At 39.9% G+C, this 15,740-nt stretch overlaps 1 protein-coding gene across 4 annotated transcripts in view; it reads right to left on the reverse strand.

The window, feature by feature from the left end:
* The window catches only part of loxl3b (lysyl oxidase-like 3b), a 40,653-nt gene that overhangs the window by 21,354 nt on the left and 3,559 nt on the right, over positions 1-15,740 (reverse strand). For 2 of the 4 annotated variants that reach the window (XM_085142428.1, XM_085142427.1), the window contains exons 2-8: positions 11,512-11,862; positions 9,866-10,029; positions 8,519-8,736; positions 4,418-4,483; positions 1,835-1,891; positions 639-846; positions 379-559 (exon numbers count right to left, since the gene is read on the reverse strand). In XM_085142428.1, the coding sequence (XP_084998554.1) occupies positions 379-559; positions 639-846; positions 1,835-1,891; positions 4,418-4,483; positions 8,519-8,736; positions 9,866-10,029; positions 11,512-11,854 (1,237 nt within the window). In that variant the 5' untranslated portion in view covers positions 11,855-11,862. The remainder of the gene's footprint in view (positions 1-378; positions 560-638; positions 847-1,834; positions 1,892-4,417; positions 4,484-8,518; positions 8,737-9,865; positions 10,030-11,511; positions 11,863-15,740) is intronic. The other 2 variants (XM_085142429.1, XM_085142430.1) reach the window with 2 other exon arrangements.

Raw genomic sequence — 15,740 nt, forward strand, 5'->3', positions numbered from 1 at the left:
AACCTCAAACAGAATCCACTCAATGATCAAAGTCTTATAAAATAATTTTTTTGAATCTGTACAAACATTTCTCTATAAATAACCTCTTCAGTTGAGTTAGGTATCTATATGTGGAACCAGATCAGTTAACTTTTAGATATGCACTCGTACTTTTCTATTAAATTTGAGCCCTCTAAAGCACTTTCTTACTACAAGGTCATTCACCCAGTCATACACACAAACAGGCACTTTTTACTTTTTACTAACATTCACACACTCACACTCTGATGAATGCATAGGGGGCAGCTTGGGTCTCAGTATCCCACTCAAGGATACTCTGACATGCAGATTAGAGGAGCCAAAGATCACCATTGTACAAACTTTTTAATCATTCCTGACCTTGACCCATGCGGGCACCGGTGAGAGCCTCCTTGGCGCTGCCAAAGCCAAGCTCCCTGCAGACAACGCTGGCCGACAGCAGATTCCAGCGGTCGTCGCACACAGTCCCCCACACGTTGTCGTTCAGCACCTCCACCCGACCCTCGCCTACCTTGGCACCTCCCTTCAGCCTCACATTGGTCTAAACAACAAAGAGACACTTCATGTTATTCAACTATGCCAGCACATATCTGTGACCACTTCACAAAAAAATACTTTACCGAAATTTTCAGTTTCTTTTTCAAACCGCTGTTTTGCATGAACAGCGGCCCCGGCATGCAGCTAATGACAGCCGGCATGCCACCTGCGCAGGAGGATGTGGCGTTTGGCTTGTTGAATTCCAGCGGACAGGCGGCCAGATGGACCTCTGTACCCGTACATGCCACAGAGTGAAGATGGAAGTTGTTCTTCTGACGTTCCAAATACAACCTGGAGGGAGCAGAAGCACGGGCAGGGACTGTGGTGAGTGAAATACTGAGCGAATCAATACCCTGATTGTATTTATGGTACACAGAGAAAAAAATATATGATATATATATATATATATATCTCACACACACACACACACACACACACACACGCACACACACACACATGCAATAATAAGGATAATAACACACAATAATAAGAAATGTTGGTGTGGTTTGTTTTAAACACACAAATAAAGATTATGATTATCACTTGGGTTAACAAAGATGTCACATTTTGGAAAATATTCATTACTCTGTCCTGCTGAAAATTTTACAAGAGGATGTATAATCCATATACAATATATAGCTGTAGTTGGTTAGTGTAGCAATAAAGACCACCAACAGGAAACTTAAACGTGCACAAACTTAAATAAAATCTTGGCAAAGGTCTCTGCTTGGCTGAGAAAAAAAGTCAGGTAACCTTTTATAAAATAGCAAATGGTTTTTACATTTGCATTTTTCTACTGATTCACTCGATTATCGATTCAGAGCACAGAGAACAGATCAGAGCCTGCTATTTTTTAGTCTTTGTGCTAAGCTACGCAGACTACATGTCTCTATGTGACAAAGGCTCGAGCTATTTCATCAGTTTTTCAACACCAAAATGCTCTTTATAATAACAAATCTTTGGACATTCAACAACACAATCACATATATGGTACGCACACACATCTATGACAATTACAATATTCAAAATTTTGTTGAGTCTACTTCATTTTTTTTCATGTCAGTATGTCAGAGTTATTCTCTATAAGTATTCACATGCATGGGACAGGTTGTCATACTGGAGAGAATGAATCTGGTTTAGACAGTTTTTCTATTTTTGAAGCGGGGAAAATTCAATATTTTGGCTGCTTTTGGGCTAATCTGGCTGATTTTATTAGCATGTGTGTTGGTCTTTGCAGACAGGTTGAATTTCCCCACTTCGTTGTTCATTCTCAGATTACCTTTTGCCAGGGCTGCTCTGTTTAGACTTATTGATAGCTTTAGCTTTGGGTGTCTGCCTGCAAGGTAAAGATGGGTTAGAGTGCACAGTTTGGTGAAGAAAGTGATGTGACAAAGTGAAAAATCATTGTAACAAAGACTGCGTAATGCATTATAGTGTGTTAGTACAGATACACTCTTCAAAAGGATGTGCCATATTCAACATAGAGGCTAAGCAACTGTCGTTAAACAGTTATAAAACACTGTTTTACTGATGTAATACAGAGTAAAAATGCACAAAAAGCCCACAGGCTAGTTGAACCAAGCACATCCTTCTTAGGTGAATTACAACAAAATTTCAACAAAAATAGACTGAAAACAAAACATAACAACATACAATGTTGGCCATTAGGGCAGAGCCCAACAGGTTTAATTAGCATTGACATAAGTAGATACACTTTATGGACAAAAGCATACTCAGATTTCTCCTTTCCTTTGTATACAGTTGGTGTGACGATGGTGGCCAGGAACAGAATAAATAGCGATACAGTTGGTATGTCCATATGCTTTGGGCCATAAAGTTTATCACATGTTTAACACGATCACCGACACATGGTTAGTACAAACTAAGCTACTGTGATTGATGTACTTTTATGTCAGTGTGAACTTTAAGGGTTTTTTTTATATGGTATGGCATTGCTTTATGTGTGGATGGGCTGCAAACAAAAAGCAGATGTGTCAGTTTCCTGCAGGTCTAATGGTTAAAGGTCACATGACAGGGTGATCTGTGCTTTGTGTTGATGGATTTTCTTTTAAATGTCAAAGAGTTTCTTACTTATCCCAAAAACTTCAAATGTCAAGAACTGAATCAAATAGAATCTGCAAATTGTAAATGTATTGTTTTAACCAGAAAACAAGAGTATTTCAATGTTGCTCGATTGCCAAACTAATAAGTACACCCTCACTGCTTCAATGTGAAATAAGAGTACGCAGCTTCCAGGTGGTGCTAATCAAAGGTACTTGATTAACTGATAGTCAGTGAGTATAAAAGTCTCTATAAAAGCAGAAGCTGGGGCAGGTTGTTAGTCCTTTGGACAGATCAGACCACAGTGGAAATGTCTGGCCACGATGCGCCATGTTTGCCATGTTTGGCAAAAACCAACCACAACATATCAGCACAAGCGTCTCATACCTACTGTCAAGCACAGTGGTGAAGGTGATGATTTGGACTTTTTTGCAGCCACAGGACCTGAGCAGTCATTAGGTTCATGAGATCCTCTGTGTACCAACGTATTATAAAGTCAGTTAAAAGTTGGCCAAAACTGGGTCATGTGTTGGGACAACAATCCCAAAAAATCTACAACACAATGACTGGAACAAAAAATCAATTTCAAGCTTGGGCATTGAAAACCTGGAAAAGGAAAAATTAATTTATTCTGATCGTTTTGAGGGATTAGCTGACTTGAAGAAAAAAACCCAGCATGGTCATTTAAGGTCCCCAACACCCACGCCACGGAGTCGTTCGGTTCCGGACCACGAGAGTTGAGGCTCGGGTGTGAAATTTATGGTTTCGAGGGTTTTTAATCAGTTTTTCGTGTTATTTTTTTAATCGTTTTTATCATTAACTCAGTTTCCCTGGGTCTTTTCCCGTGTGTTATGAGTAAATCTTCTTTTTTTTGGGTACCGGTACTGGTTTTATTTTGTTGTATTTATCCGCGACACCTTAAAGGCCGGTCCGTGAAAATATTGTCGGACATAAACCGGTCCGTGGTGCAAAAAAGGTTGGGGACCGCTGATTTAAGGTATATTCCTTCACACCACATTTATCTGTTAAGCTTAGCTATTCACTGCAATAATTCATTTTCCTCAGGAGCAAAAGTTTAACCTCAGGACACCAAAAAGTATCATGTAACACATCCAAAAACATCTGTGGTGCGACTTCCTAATACTCACATACCAGGATGAAACAGGATGAACTGGATAAAACAAACACTGTAAATTATTTGCAGATTCTACCAGATGCAGGTCACTTTCAGATATATGAACTCTGCAGTCAAATGTCTGCGACTGCTTCAGTTTAAGAACCCAGGATGAAAAGTTGCTGACCTCCTCCAAAAAGCATGCCATAATGAAGAATGGGATTTCCAGCTGTTGCATTAGATTAGAAGGACTAATGCATTAAAACAAACAGGCCTCCGACACTGCACAGATTGACAACATCTGTATCATCAAAAGATTCATTGTGTGTTTTGTTATTAATACTGTGGAATGCTAAGGATTTTAGTAAGAATGGGTTTGTGCTGATGATATAAATATATAAAATTTAAGTAATATGCTTTGACTTAGGTATCATTCTCAATCTGTGCTGTCAGCAGTCATGTTAAAAGACAGAAATGGGAAGAAAAGTACCTTAGCACAATGTACCACAACCCCTTCAAATGCTCCACACAACATAATAATATGAGATTAGAGAGGGGAAGGGACAACTAGCTAAAAAGCAGGCACTGAGTGGTTATTTTCTACTCCAACTGGAAACCCACTACCAAAACTACAGTAAACAAGAGTGCAGACAGACATGGACAGTGGATTTTCCCATGACAGTGTACCTTCCACCGGCTGAAACATTAACCTTTGGCCTGGAGACCTTCTCAGCTGCTCGCTTTTTCAGACGTCTGTAACAGTGAGACAGCCAAATTCCATCACATGCAGGAGAGAAACGACATCCAAGCACACAATTCAACTGGCCGCACACATTCACACTAACGCATACACAGGCTGTCTTTGGTCAACACACACATTTAGTTAAGCTAGTGGAGAGACAGTGGTGAGCAACAGTTCTAGCATTCTGTAAGTACACATACATACACAGTACGCACATGTGTGATAACAGCTGAGAGCAACTCTAACCGTTGAGAATTCAGCAGTGCAATGGACATTCTCATGAAGCAAGTCATCAACACGGGTTATTGACTAATATAGCGCAGTTATATTTCATAGCTTGAGTGATAAAACAGCCTTGGCCTGTCACAGATGTGTTACTCTACGTGTGACCGTGCGAAAAGATAATGCAGGAAATAAAGCTTGAGGTTGTGGTTATTTAGCTTGTCCAGCAGAGCGTTGCTGACTGCACTTTTTGCAATATTTAGCACCATGTGCAGCACAGGTGGCAAAGCATGCATCCCAGCTGTGTGGCTGCTGTAACGCAGAGGCTTTACAATAAGTAATAAAATGAGTTTGTGAACTGCATATTGTGATTTATGTTTGTTTTTTTAGGGTTTTTTTTACTCCCTATAAATCAGCGCCGGCTTCAAAAATCCATTTTAATAAGGATTACTGCTGAGAAAGGAATTTATTAGTTACTAGTGATTGCAGTTATTTATATTTGATGGTAATCTCCTGCATTTTGACATCCACACGCTTCCACACTCATGGCCAGGACCCAACCAGTGCAGAGGCTTTGGAGATGTCCTTGCATGCAGGGCCTCAAAACAGCGCATAGCCTGATGTGGCGAGTCTAATACTAATCAGTTTAAAATTTGGCTTAAACAGGAAATGGAGTCACAGCAAAGTTCACCAGAAGGGGAAGAGCAGGGGTTTTTTTGACAGTTACAGCTGCAACATATAGAGACTGGTTTGCAAAGCTCTGCACAGCATATAAAGACTACTGGGTACTTGAATAGCTTGCAGACTGCCTGAGCAAAACAGATCAGGTATCAGTGACATCACACGTAGCACTGATTAGGTCAGCATGAAAGGAGGAGTTTGAGATTTTCCAATTGGAAATGTAGAAAGGTGGTAGCTAAGCCAACAGTTAATGTGAGTTGGACCAGCTGTTATTAGCTTAGACCGGAGGCTGAGTTTTACTTTGCTGATCTAATCTAACGCTCACTTATCGCCTCAGCTTTGTTGCCACATTGTTTATGACTACACACAACTCAAGGTATTTTTAAGTAGTGAAGTATGACTACTGGAAGCTCTTTGTTCTATAAACTCACCAAAAAGATGAACATTGTGACTCATTTCATGTCCTGGTAGTCTGTTCATTATCTTACCCAGACCCCCTTTCTCTGACTCCAAACCTCCCCCCAAAGCCTTCACACGTGTCTGAGAGAAAACACACATTTCCCCTCGTACTACTGTGAACCGTCTGCAAGGGACGAATAAAACGTCCTTGAATGGAGTGCAGCCAGGAATGTCTGCAGTCGCTCTGGAGGGAATCACTGTTCTCATATAACACAGCAGGGTCTGCTCTATCCAGTCTACATAGTTTTAAAACAAAAAGAAAGGCCTGAAATTTGGCTTGATATATGACGTTGGAAGCAAAACATAAAAATCATAAGATAGGTAATGTTTTTTATTGCAATCATAAGACATCAACACTCCAGGTGAAATCTTAACTGGTAATTGTTGTGCCAACACAAATTGGACTGTGGTTTCCATTCATGCACACAGTTAACAGTCACTTCAACTTCCTTTGCAAAGTACTGAGTACAGCCCAAGAAGTTTTTCAGCTTTCCAGTCTATCCAAAGAACAACAAAAACATCCTCTGAATGAAGAAATAAGAACCAGAAGAGAACAATCAGACACTCATACAAAATGCTGAAGCTTTCCTCACACGAGCTGTGCTGCAGACAGCACATGCAGCGTTGGCAGGCGAAGTCTACACGCATTCCCTGTCACAGCCACAGTAAACAGCAGTCTGCTCTTTACTGTACACAGATTAAGATCTCGCTTGAGGTTTGGTCAAACTGTTGCCACTTTGGTTTACACGCTAAAAGTGTGGGAATAATGTCAGAGAGGCTGCAGCAAATATCCCAAGTGAATGAGGGAAAGAGCAAGTTAGAGCCGCTGTTTACAAGCAGCCGGATTCCCACTGCTGGCACTGAGAAATAAACTTGGAAAAAGAAAGTCCGCTATAACTGAATACATTTTTATAGGCTGTGCAATTGGTTTCTCTTTCCTATCAATTTAAAAGAAGAGTTTGGTATTTTAAGAAGTATACGTCTTCTTATTTTAGGGAGTTTGAGATTCATACGGTGGGGGAAATAATTATTTGATACCCTGTTGAATTTGTGACGTTGTTCACTTGAAAATGAGCAATCTCTCATTTTTATGGTAGTTTCATTTTAATGGAGAGAGGCAGAATATCAACCAAAAGTCCAGAAAAAACACATTAAATAAAGGTCGTAAAATGATTTGAAACAAGAATTTGATTCCCAAGCAAAACATCACTTATTACATGGTGGGGTAGCCTTTGTTGGTAAGAACAGCAATCTCATGAGGGATTTTGTCCCAGTGCTTTTCACAGAAACTCTCTAAATCCTTTAGGTTTCATGACTCCACAGATTTTCTATAGGACCGAGGTCTTGAGACATTCTATGACCTTAATGTGGTTCTTCTTTATTTTGGGTCACTGTCATGCTGGAAAACCCATCCACTACCTATCTTTAAGGTTCTGGCTGAGGGAAGGAGGTTCTCATCCAAGATATTACAGTACATATCTCCATCCACTGATCCCTCAATGCACTGGAGTCATCCTGAATCAACCCCAAAAGCATGTTTGTACCTTCGTGCTTGACTGTGAGGATGGTGTTCTTTGGGTTATACTCGGCATTTCTCTTCCTCCAAACATGGAAGACTGAGTTGTTGCCCAAGGGATCAGTTTTGTTTTCTTCTGATAGCAGCACTTTCTCCCAAGCCTTCTCTGAATCATTAAATGTTCTCTGGCAAGCTTAAGATAGGCCTTTGCATGTGGCTTCTTGAGCAGGTGAACCTTGCGGTCAGGCCAAGATTTCAATTATTACAGCACAGCGTATTACCAATGGTGTTCTCAGGGACTGTGAGAACACCAATGCCTCCTCTCTTGGTGGTAAAGAGGTTGGAATTGAAGGAACTGATGGACAGGTGCTTCATAGATATGCCAAGTTCAGATCTGTAATTCAATGATTGATTGATTGAAATCTGTGTGCCGCATTGGCACAAAGACAATCTATGGGAGAAAGAATTTTGGCTGCTTGAAGAGGATCAAATACTTATTTCACTCAATAACCTAAACATGTATGACTTTTATGTAATGTATTTTTTCTGAATTTGTGGTTGATATCCTGCCTCTCTCTGTTAAAATGAAAATACCATCAAAATAGAGCCTGTTCATTTCATTGGTAGTGAGCAAACTTACAAATTCACAGAAAATCAAACAATTATTTCTCCTACTCTGTCTTGGTCTTAAACATGAAGCTACTGCCAGCAGCCTTTAACATAAAGACTGAAAGTAGATGAAAGTAACAAAGGTGGAATAAGTGAAACAAGCGTCTAGGTCAAGCTTCACATTTACTATACAGACATGTGATCGTCTCATCTGAGTCTTGGCAACAAAACAAATGTCTTTCTCGAGATTAGTTGAAGATTATTATCAATAAATGGGGGATTTGCTTGTGTTTTAGCTGGTTTTTCTCAGGATCTTGGGTTTCTCCCACTATTAAAAAACATGCTAGTTTAAAATGGCCTATCTTGGCCTAAGACTCTCTCTCTCAAAAGACACCCTTTGTCTCCAGAGTTTCACTTTCTTGCTGAATAAAGGTTCCAAAAGCAACCAAAAGAAAAACACAAACTTGAGATACACGCTTTCCCTTTTAAAGTCGTGTGGGGTCTCTCTTGCTGAAATGATATACACAAACAGCCTCATAACCTGATGCAATTCACTTACCTGTAGAAGTTTTTGTTGACCTTCCTCTCATGAGGGAACCCCAGCATGCCACAGACCACGCGGGTGTTTTTGGCTGTCCAGCCTACATCGCAGATCTGTGCCCAGCCATCTTTGTATTTCACCTCTACCACACCTTCCGTGATGGGGAGCTTCTTTTTGGCCATGCCAACCACTGGCCTGAGTCGCACCTCCTCGACTTTGTTCTCATCAACTTGTGCCTTGCAGAACAGGAATAAATAACAAATATATTTATTTATACAGGATCACAAGTTGCTCTTGGAGCTAAATTATATGGATGAAAGCTAAACTATTTATGAAACTTGTCCTGCATGAGAGGACCAGACTACACACTGACTCACATCTGTACCGGACAGACTCGTGCTCTCACTAACAGCTCATGAGTGGTAAACGTGACTCTGATTGCCAGCGATGCACTGACTCACTTCCGCTGCCGTTTATTTGGAAAAGAAAAATCTGGCTCTGGTCGTAGATTAAAGTCTGGATGCCACATTTAAGCAACCCTCACTCACAGCAACAAAGAAAAAGAGGGAAGATGGTCATGTATCTGAAAATCCACTCACTTATTCCTATGATATGATATATTCCGGTGTCATCTGCTTATTCAGTCTGTGAAGACGAGTCACCAGAATAACCTTGTTCACCTCGGACCATTCAGTTATGCAAACAACATCAAAGACAGAGACCGACTGGAAAAAAATCTCAGCCAGCAACCCACCTATGTGTGTGTCCTGAGAGGCTCTGAGTTGCACATCTTTATTTATGAGGGCATGGTTTAACTTTGAGCTTGACATTCATGTATTCTGCATAACGTAAGCTGAGGTGTTAGACGCAGAAGTCCTGCCTCAAGTACAGAAACTCATAAATGAACTGGTAACATCCATTTTTTCAAAATGCAGATGAGTTTCACTGGCAATTGGTACAAAACACTTTTAAAACTACAAAACTACAGAGACCTAGATGAATGGTCAAATTAAAAAAGCATCATAGCCAGGAATTTACTGGATCACCTTTTAAGTGTTTTGTCCGGCTATAACTGACTGTAGCTGCTAAGTTTATTACAATTTTACCTCAGGAGTATACACTTGGAGAAGCTTTTGCTTTCAGCAGGTTAGACACGTTATAGAAAAAGAGCTAATCAGCACCATGTGTACTAGCCACAGGTGGAGCTGCACAGAGGCATTAGATTTCTTCCATGTGTGTAGTCCTTATATATCAAGTCTATAAACTGTGAAGAAAAAGGATTGTTTATGAACAAGCGACGGCTTCTTAATCGACTCTAACTTTGACTGCAACATAATCTCTCTTAAATATGTTTCGGCAACTTACATCAATAACATTCGAGTCCACGAAGCCGGGTATCCTCTCATCTTTGCAGACAACTCCGGCATCTTCATCGTGAGTGCAGTCGCTGTTGCCCCAGCCACGGGACTTGCAGAATTCGATGCTCTTCTCACCTCCGTGACACTGCACGTTGTCCAGCCAGATTTTTCCTACGCAGGCGACAGACTGTTAGGGAAACTCCACCACACTCCCAGGAGGGAGAAAGCAATAAACCCAAACCTGGAAGTAGCACTTGTTTGCAACACTGGTGGTCTAGGAAAAAACGTTTGTAGTTGCACTTACGATTTCGGTGGTTATAGTTTTATTAAAATCACTACAAGGCTACGTCCACACGTACACGGGTATTTTTGAAAATGGAGATTTCCCGTTTTCGTTTTAAAAAATAAGAAGAAAAGGCAGAAATGAAGGAAAACGCTGCTAGGAACATGCCAAAGCAGCAGGTGGCGCTATACTCCTATCCGTGTAGAAATGTTGGCCAATCAGAAGTCTAGAAGCCTCGTTGGGAAAAAGTAAATAAAGCTGGGGCATAGAAGCAGAACCGAATGTGTGGAGGGACAGTAACTGTGTGTGTATATGTAGGCATTTAAACGCTACAGAAAGTACAATTAACAGTAACAGTATTGTAGAAATTCATTTCACCGAAACAATAACGTGGCGCACAGTGTGACGTTGAATAAATGCGCACACTTTTGACGCTGCGTTTTCTCCGTTTTTCTCGTCCACACATAAATGCAAAAACTGAGTTTTCAAAAATATCCACCCTGGCCGGAGTTTTTAAAAATCTCCGTTTTCAGTGACCAAAAACGCCATTTACGTGTGGACGAAAGGTGTAAATGCATAGAAAAAAATCTGCATTTTCAAAAATACCCGGGTACGTGTGGACGTAGCCCTAAATGCTAACATTGACGTCATTACTTACACACAAAGGCAATGCTAACATGTTCATGGAATGTTAGCATGGCAACTTAATTAGTTCCAAAAACCAAAGTACAGCTAGAGGTGATGGGAATGTTATTATTTTACAAATATTTGTTCATAAACATCTGGAAACATACTGTTTTTTTTATTGTGTAGGACTACAAAAAATTGTCCTAATGCACTTCCTAAAAAGTAAAGGCGTTTCACAATTACTACATTTTAGGTAGTAGTCACTGAGGTAAACAAAAATACAACCCCAATTCAAAAAAAGTTGGGAAGCCTTGCAAATGGTAATAAAAACTATTCTACTCAATCATTTTCAACACATTACAGAAAAAGTTAAAGACATCGATCTCATGCTTAATAGTCTGGATCACCAAAGTCAGTACGGGTATCGTGGAGGACGATGACTGTCTAACCCAGTCCAACCCTGTGGTTCCTGAGATATTTTCTGCTTGAGCAAGAATTATTTCATTAAATATTAATAGTATAATACTGGGTTTGACTTTATATGTAAGTATTATCTTCAAGTGCTTCACACTGGGGAGTTTAGACAAACTAAATTTTATGTTGGCACATAATTTTGTTGGAAACAACTACTTTTCTGAACACCCTTATGTGTGTTACATCATGTAAAACACAAATGGATGATCACATAGTATATTTAACTGAATGCTGAAATTAGACACACTCATGGCTGAAGCCACCCTTACCTTGGCCTTTGCCATATTTAGCACTGTGGGTCCATCCTGTGGCTGAGACGAAGCCCAGATGGTGGCAAAGTACGTGGGCGTTAGCTATCGTGAAGTCGTCATCACAGATGGTTCCCCACTCTCCCTTGTAGAACAGCTCTATCCGTCCCTCGTTGTGTTTTCGAGGATATCCGGACAGTCTGACCTTTAGTCTTTCGGGCCGGGGGGATGGGGATGGTGTCGGTGTCGGTGTGGGCTTTGACGTGGCAGTGCTTGACGGTGTAGTTTGAGTTAAACAGTAAGGCAACCACAATCCAAGCAGAAGGCTGAACGCTAACTGCTGCTTGCATCTTGATTTATCCATTATTTCAGCTGCATATAAAGGAAGGTGCAAGAAAGTTATTATATACTTCACATTTAAGAAAACAGAGAGAGAAAACACAACACAGATATCAGAGTTGTACTGATTTCTACAACTCGTTTTTCACTGGGAAAAAAGTCTGTTTGTGCTGTAATTACCAAATATTCCTTTATGTCAATTCAGACAGAGATTTAACTCTTTGAAGTATTTTTTGAAAAAGTCCATCCCTCTTTCTTAGTTAGATCAGCTCCCACTCTAATATGGTTTCATTGATTGGTATAAAAAGGTGACCCCAGAATTTTAACCCTGATTCCTTGAAGAGTCTCTGGGTGCCCCAATGCAGTGTAATGAAAAAGTACTAACCCTCTCCGTGATTTCTTAGTTCTTTTTCCATATTTCTCACATTTTCACCCCTTTTTAAATCATGATTTAACTGAGAGTAACCACTATCCTCACACTGGTCTCTTTACCAGACCTGATGAATCCACAACTCCCTAAAAAGAACTTGTCTGACAAAGTGATGTAGCTTAAAAGATCTCAAAAAAAGCAAAACATTATGCCACGAACTGAAGAAACAGCCGAGAAACCGAGTCATTGACATCTGTTAATCAGTGGAAAGGGTTACAAAACGATTTCAAACGCTTTGAGAAACCACAGCGAGAGTCCTTATTTACAAATTGAGAAAACTTGGAAAAGTGGTGAACCTCCCCACAACTTTACTCCAAAAGCACATCAACGACTCTTTCAGGAGAAGTTCACAAAAGAACCCAGAACGACATCTAAAGAACTGCAGGCCATTACTCCGTTAAGATCAGTGCTCATGGTTCAACAATATGAAAGAAACTGGGCGAAAATGGCGTCCAATACAAAAACCACTGCTGACCAAAATGAACACAAAGCCTCGCCTCACATTTCCCCAAAAAACATCTTGATGATCTCAAAGACTTTTGGGGAGGTATTCTGTGGACTGATGAAAAAGAAGTTGATCATTTTGGAAGGTTTGAGTCCTGCTACATCTGACATAAAACTAACACAATATTTCATAAAAACAGCCAAACATGGTGGTGGTAGTGTGATGGTCTGGGGCTGCTTTGCTGCTCTGTTGCTTCAGGACGTGGACTTGCTGTAATTGATGGGACCATGAATTCTACTGTCAAACAGAAAATAATGAAGGAGAATTTTCGGCAATGACTTCCTGCCCTGAAGCTCAAGCACACTCGATACCAGCAAGTCCACCTATGATTGGCTCAAAAAACAAAACAAAATGAAGGTTTTGGAAAAGTCCAGATTTAAACCAGATGGAGATTCTCTAGCTTGTGTGACCTTACACGGGCCGTTCATGCTTGAAAACCAAATATCCCCCCATAGCAACTTAAAAGATCGTGACTAGATATAAAAAATGCATGATTGCACTTCTTGCTGGAAAAAGTGACACAACGAGCTATTATGGTTAAGGGTCATTTACCCTTTTTGCATAGGGCCACATAGGTCATATATATAACTTTTAAATAACTTTAAAATAAATGAAATCCTCATTTTACAACTATATTCTGTATTTACTCAGGTTATTTCTGTCCAACATGAAAATTTGTTTGATGAGCTGAAACACGTAAGTTTGACAAACATGCAAAAAATTAAGAAATCAGAAGGGGCGCAAATACAGTAATTGCAACAGTGTTTTCAGCACATCGCACACAACACACAAACTGCTTTTCTAAATAGCTGCAGCTACTACTGAAAAAAGCGCCTCAAATATGCTCAACACATGGAAAGATTGATGTTAAGAGTGTAGAGTTGCTCCAGCAGTCTGATTCAAACCATCTGGTTAATACTTGATTCTGATGTGTGTGGGGGTAGGAGGAGATCTTTTAAAAGGCGCAGGCTTTAATGACCCCATGATCTGGCTGAATTTAAAGGCCACATGAATGTTTATATCTATTAAATTAATTAAAGTGTCCTTGTAGCTTTCTGTTCAACCTTTTTCAATTTGTGCGTGCTAATGTTTCACAATGCTGAACAGACACTACTCTGGGTTAATAATTAATAAATTATTAATAAAAGTTTTTTTCTATGAAATACCAAAAGTCTGATTTTTCTCAGAAAACCTCATTCTGCTCTTTTCGGCAGTGGACACGGCACAGGCCCGCTATTGATAACCTGACAGCCACGCTCCTTTTGAGCTTTTAGCGAGTGGACGTCTGTCCCTCCAGAGACACAAATGCAGCAGTGTGGTGTGTTTGTACAGAAACCACAAACTTAAGTTAACCTTTCCAAAACATGATCTAAGGCTGAGTACATCATCTGAGTCCAATTTCATGCCGTATGGAAGGACACACACATTCACAGTTGGTCAGAAGAGGCTTTTAACGGCATAGCCAGCACGTCTGAAGCTGCTTATTTGTGTGTTCTGTGTCTTGAATCGTTCTCAAAAATATTTTTTAAGAAGAAAATCAAATGCAAACACTGTTTCCTTACATTCGGGTAGTTAGCGGAGCATATCACTGCAAATGTTTCCCTTACAGAATAATAAACTGACGTTTACACACTTCCTTGCAGACATTTGTTGTTTTAGAATTTGTCTTCTTATTCTGTCAGACACACAACTTGAAAGTTGTTTCGCTTCTTGACTATGGTCTGTGAGACCCAGTGAGGCTTGTAAGGATGTGTGTGGTGAGCAGATGGAAGCTGGAAACTAAGAAGGACTGAACGAGTTTGATTCATGAGTTTGGCTACAATGAATGAGTTTGATGAGACACATCAAAGCCAGAAGAGTTACTGACTTTTTGCATATTTTCATTAAATATTTTTAGTGGGTGACAAACTTGGACTACATAATTGTCTCCTTTACTGCAGAATGATGCTGTTATAATATGTGCATATAGGTTGAGCATGGCCTTCCTTGGAATGGATGCTATTTAGGTGGAAGTATTTGTTTATATTATATGTGCTTTAGCATTAATGATGTCTTCACAGATGCAAAAGTTATTCACGCCTTGTGAGTTAATGAACTGTTAAAGGTTCATGGATGCTGGCTTTTGAAATATGAGGTGCTAACAAGCCAGATGCTCTTCAGCACCAGAGGATGTGGTATCAACTATTTACAGATTTTCATTTTCTTATCATAGAGCAGACATGAGAGCTGAGAATCTGGGTTATTCAACTGTGACTTTTGCCCATGTCAGTTGTATACAGGAAGCCCTAAATTCTCTGTAATTTCAAGCTAAGAAATATTTTTGTTCAGAACCATTTTCCCATCCTGACTATGACTTTGGAGAACTCAGGATCTCTGGAATGCTCCCCCCCCCCCCCCCCCCCCCCAAATCATTTCACTGGCCTGATTCTAATCAACTTCATTGTTAGCGTGTTCGTTTCTTTAGTTAGCATCACACACTTTCACATAGTTTCAACATAGGATACATTTTTGAACTACTTTTTGCATTTTGCATTAAATGATTTGCTTCATTGTATTTTGTTCCCCATTTTTTCGGGTTTCTTTTGTAGATTATTATAGAGTAAAGGTTGTAAACAAGGTAAGTTTTGCTAAAATATGTGGCAGACCAACACTAACATTTTAACTCTGTTGTAAACATCCATCAGAGTTTACAGACAGCTTCCTGTTTTTAGACATACACATAATTTTTGTGTGTAAAGACCCATTATTATCACCATTTCAAATGTGCTAACTTTTGTCAACAGTTTAAACCATTTACAACCCGCTGTGTGTCTTTGCCTTTACTATTGCAAAAATCACCATGTTTTCAGATGTCAGGCAGTACTTTGGTCAGTATAGAGTTATCATAGTTGACAGACATGACACCCAACAAAAATAATGACCTCCAGGTTACGTGACATAGAATCATCCCATATGGAAGCAAGGATACAGAACCAT

Source organism: Neolamprologus multifasciatus, chromosome 19 (genome assembly GCF_963576455.1).
Source record: "Neolamprologus multifasciatus chromosome 19, fNeoMul1.2, whole genome shotgun sequence".
NCBI lineage: Eukaryota > Metazoa > Chordata > Actinopteri > Cichliformes > Cichlidae > Neolamprologus > Neolamprologus multifasciatus.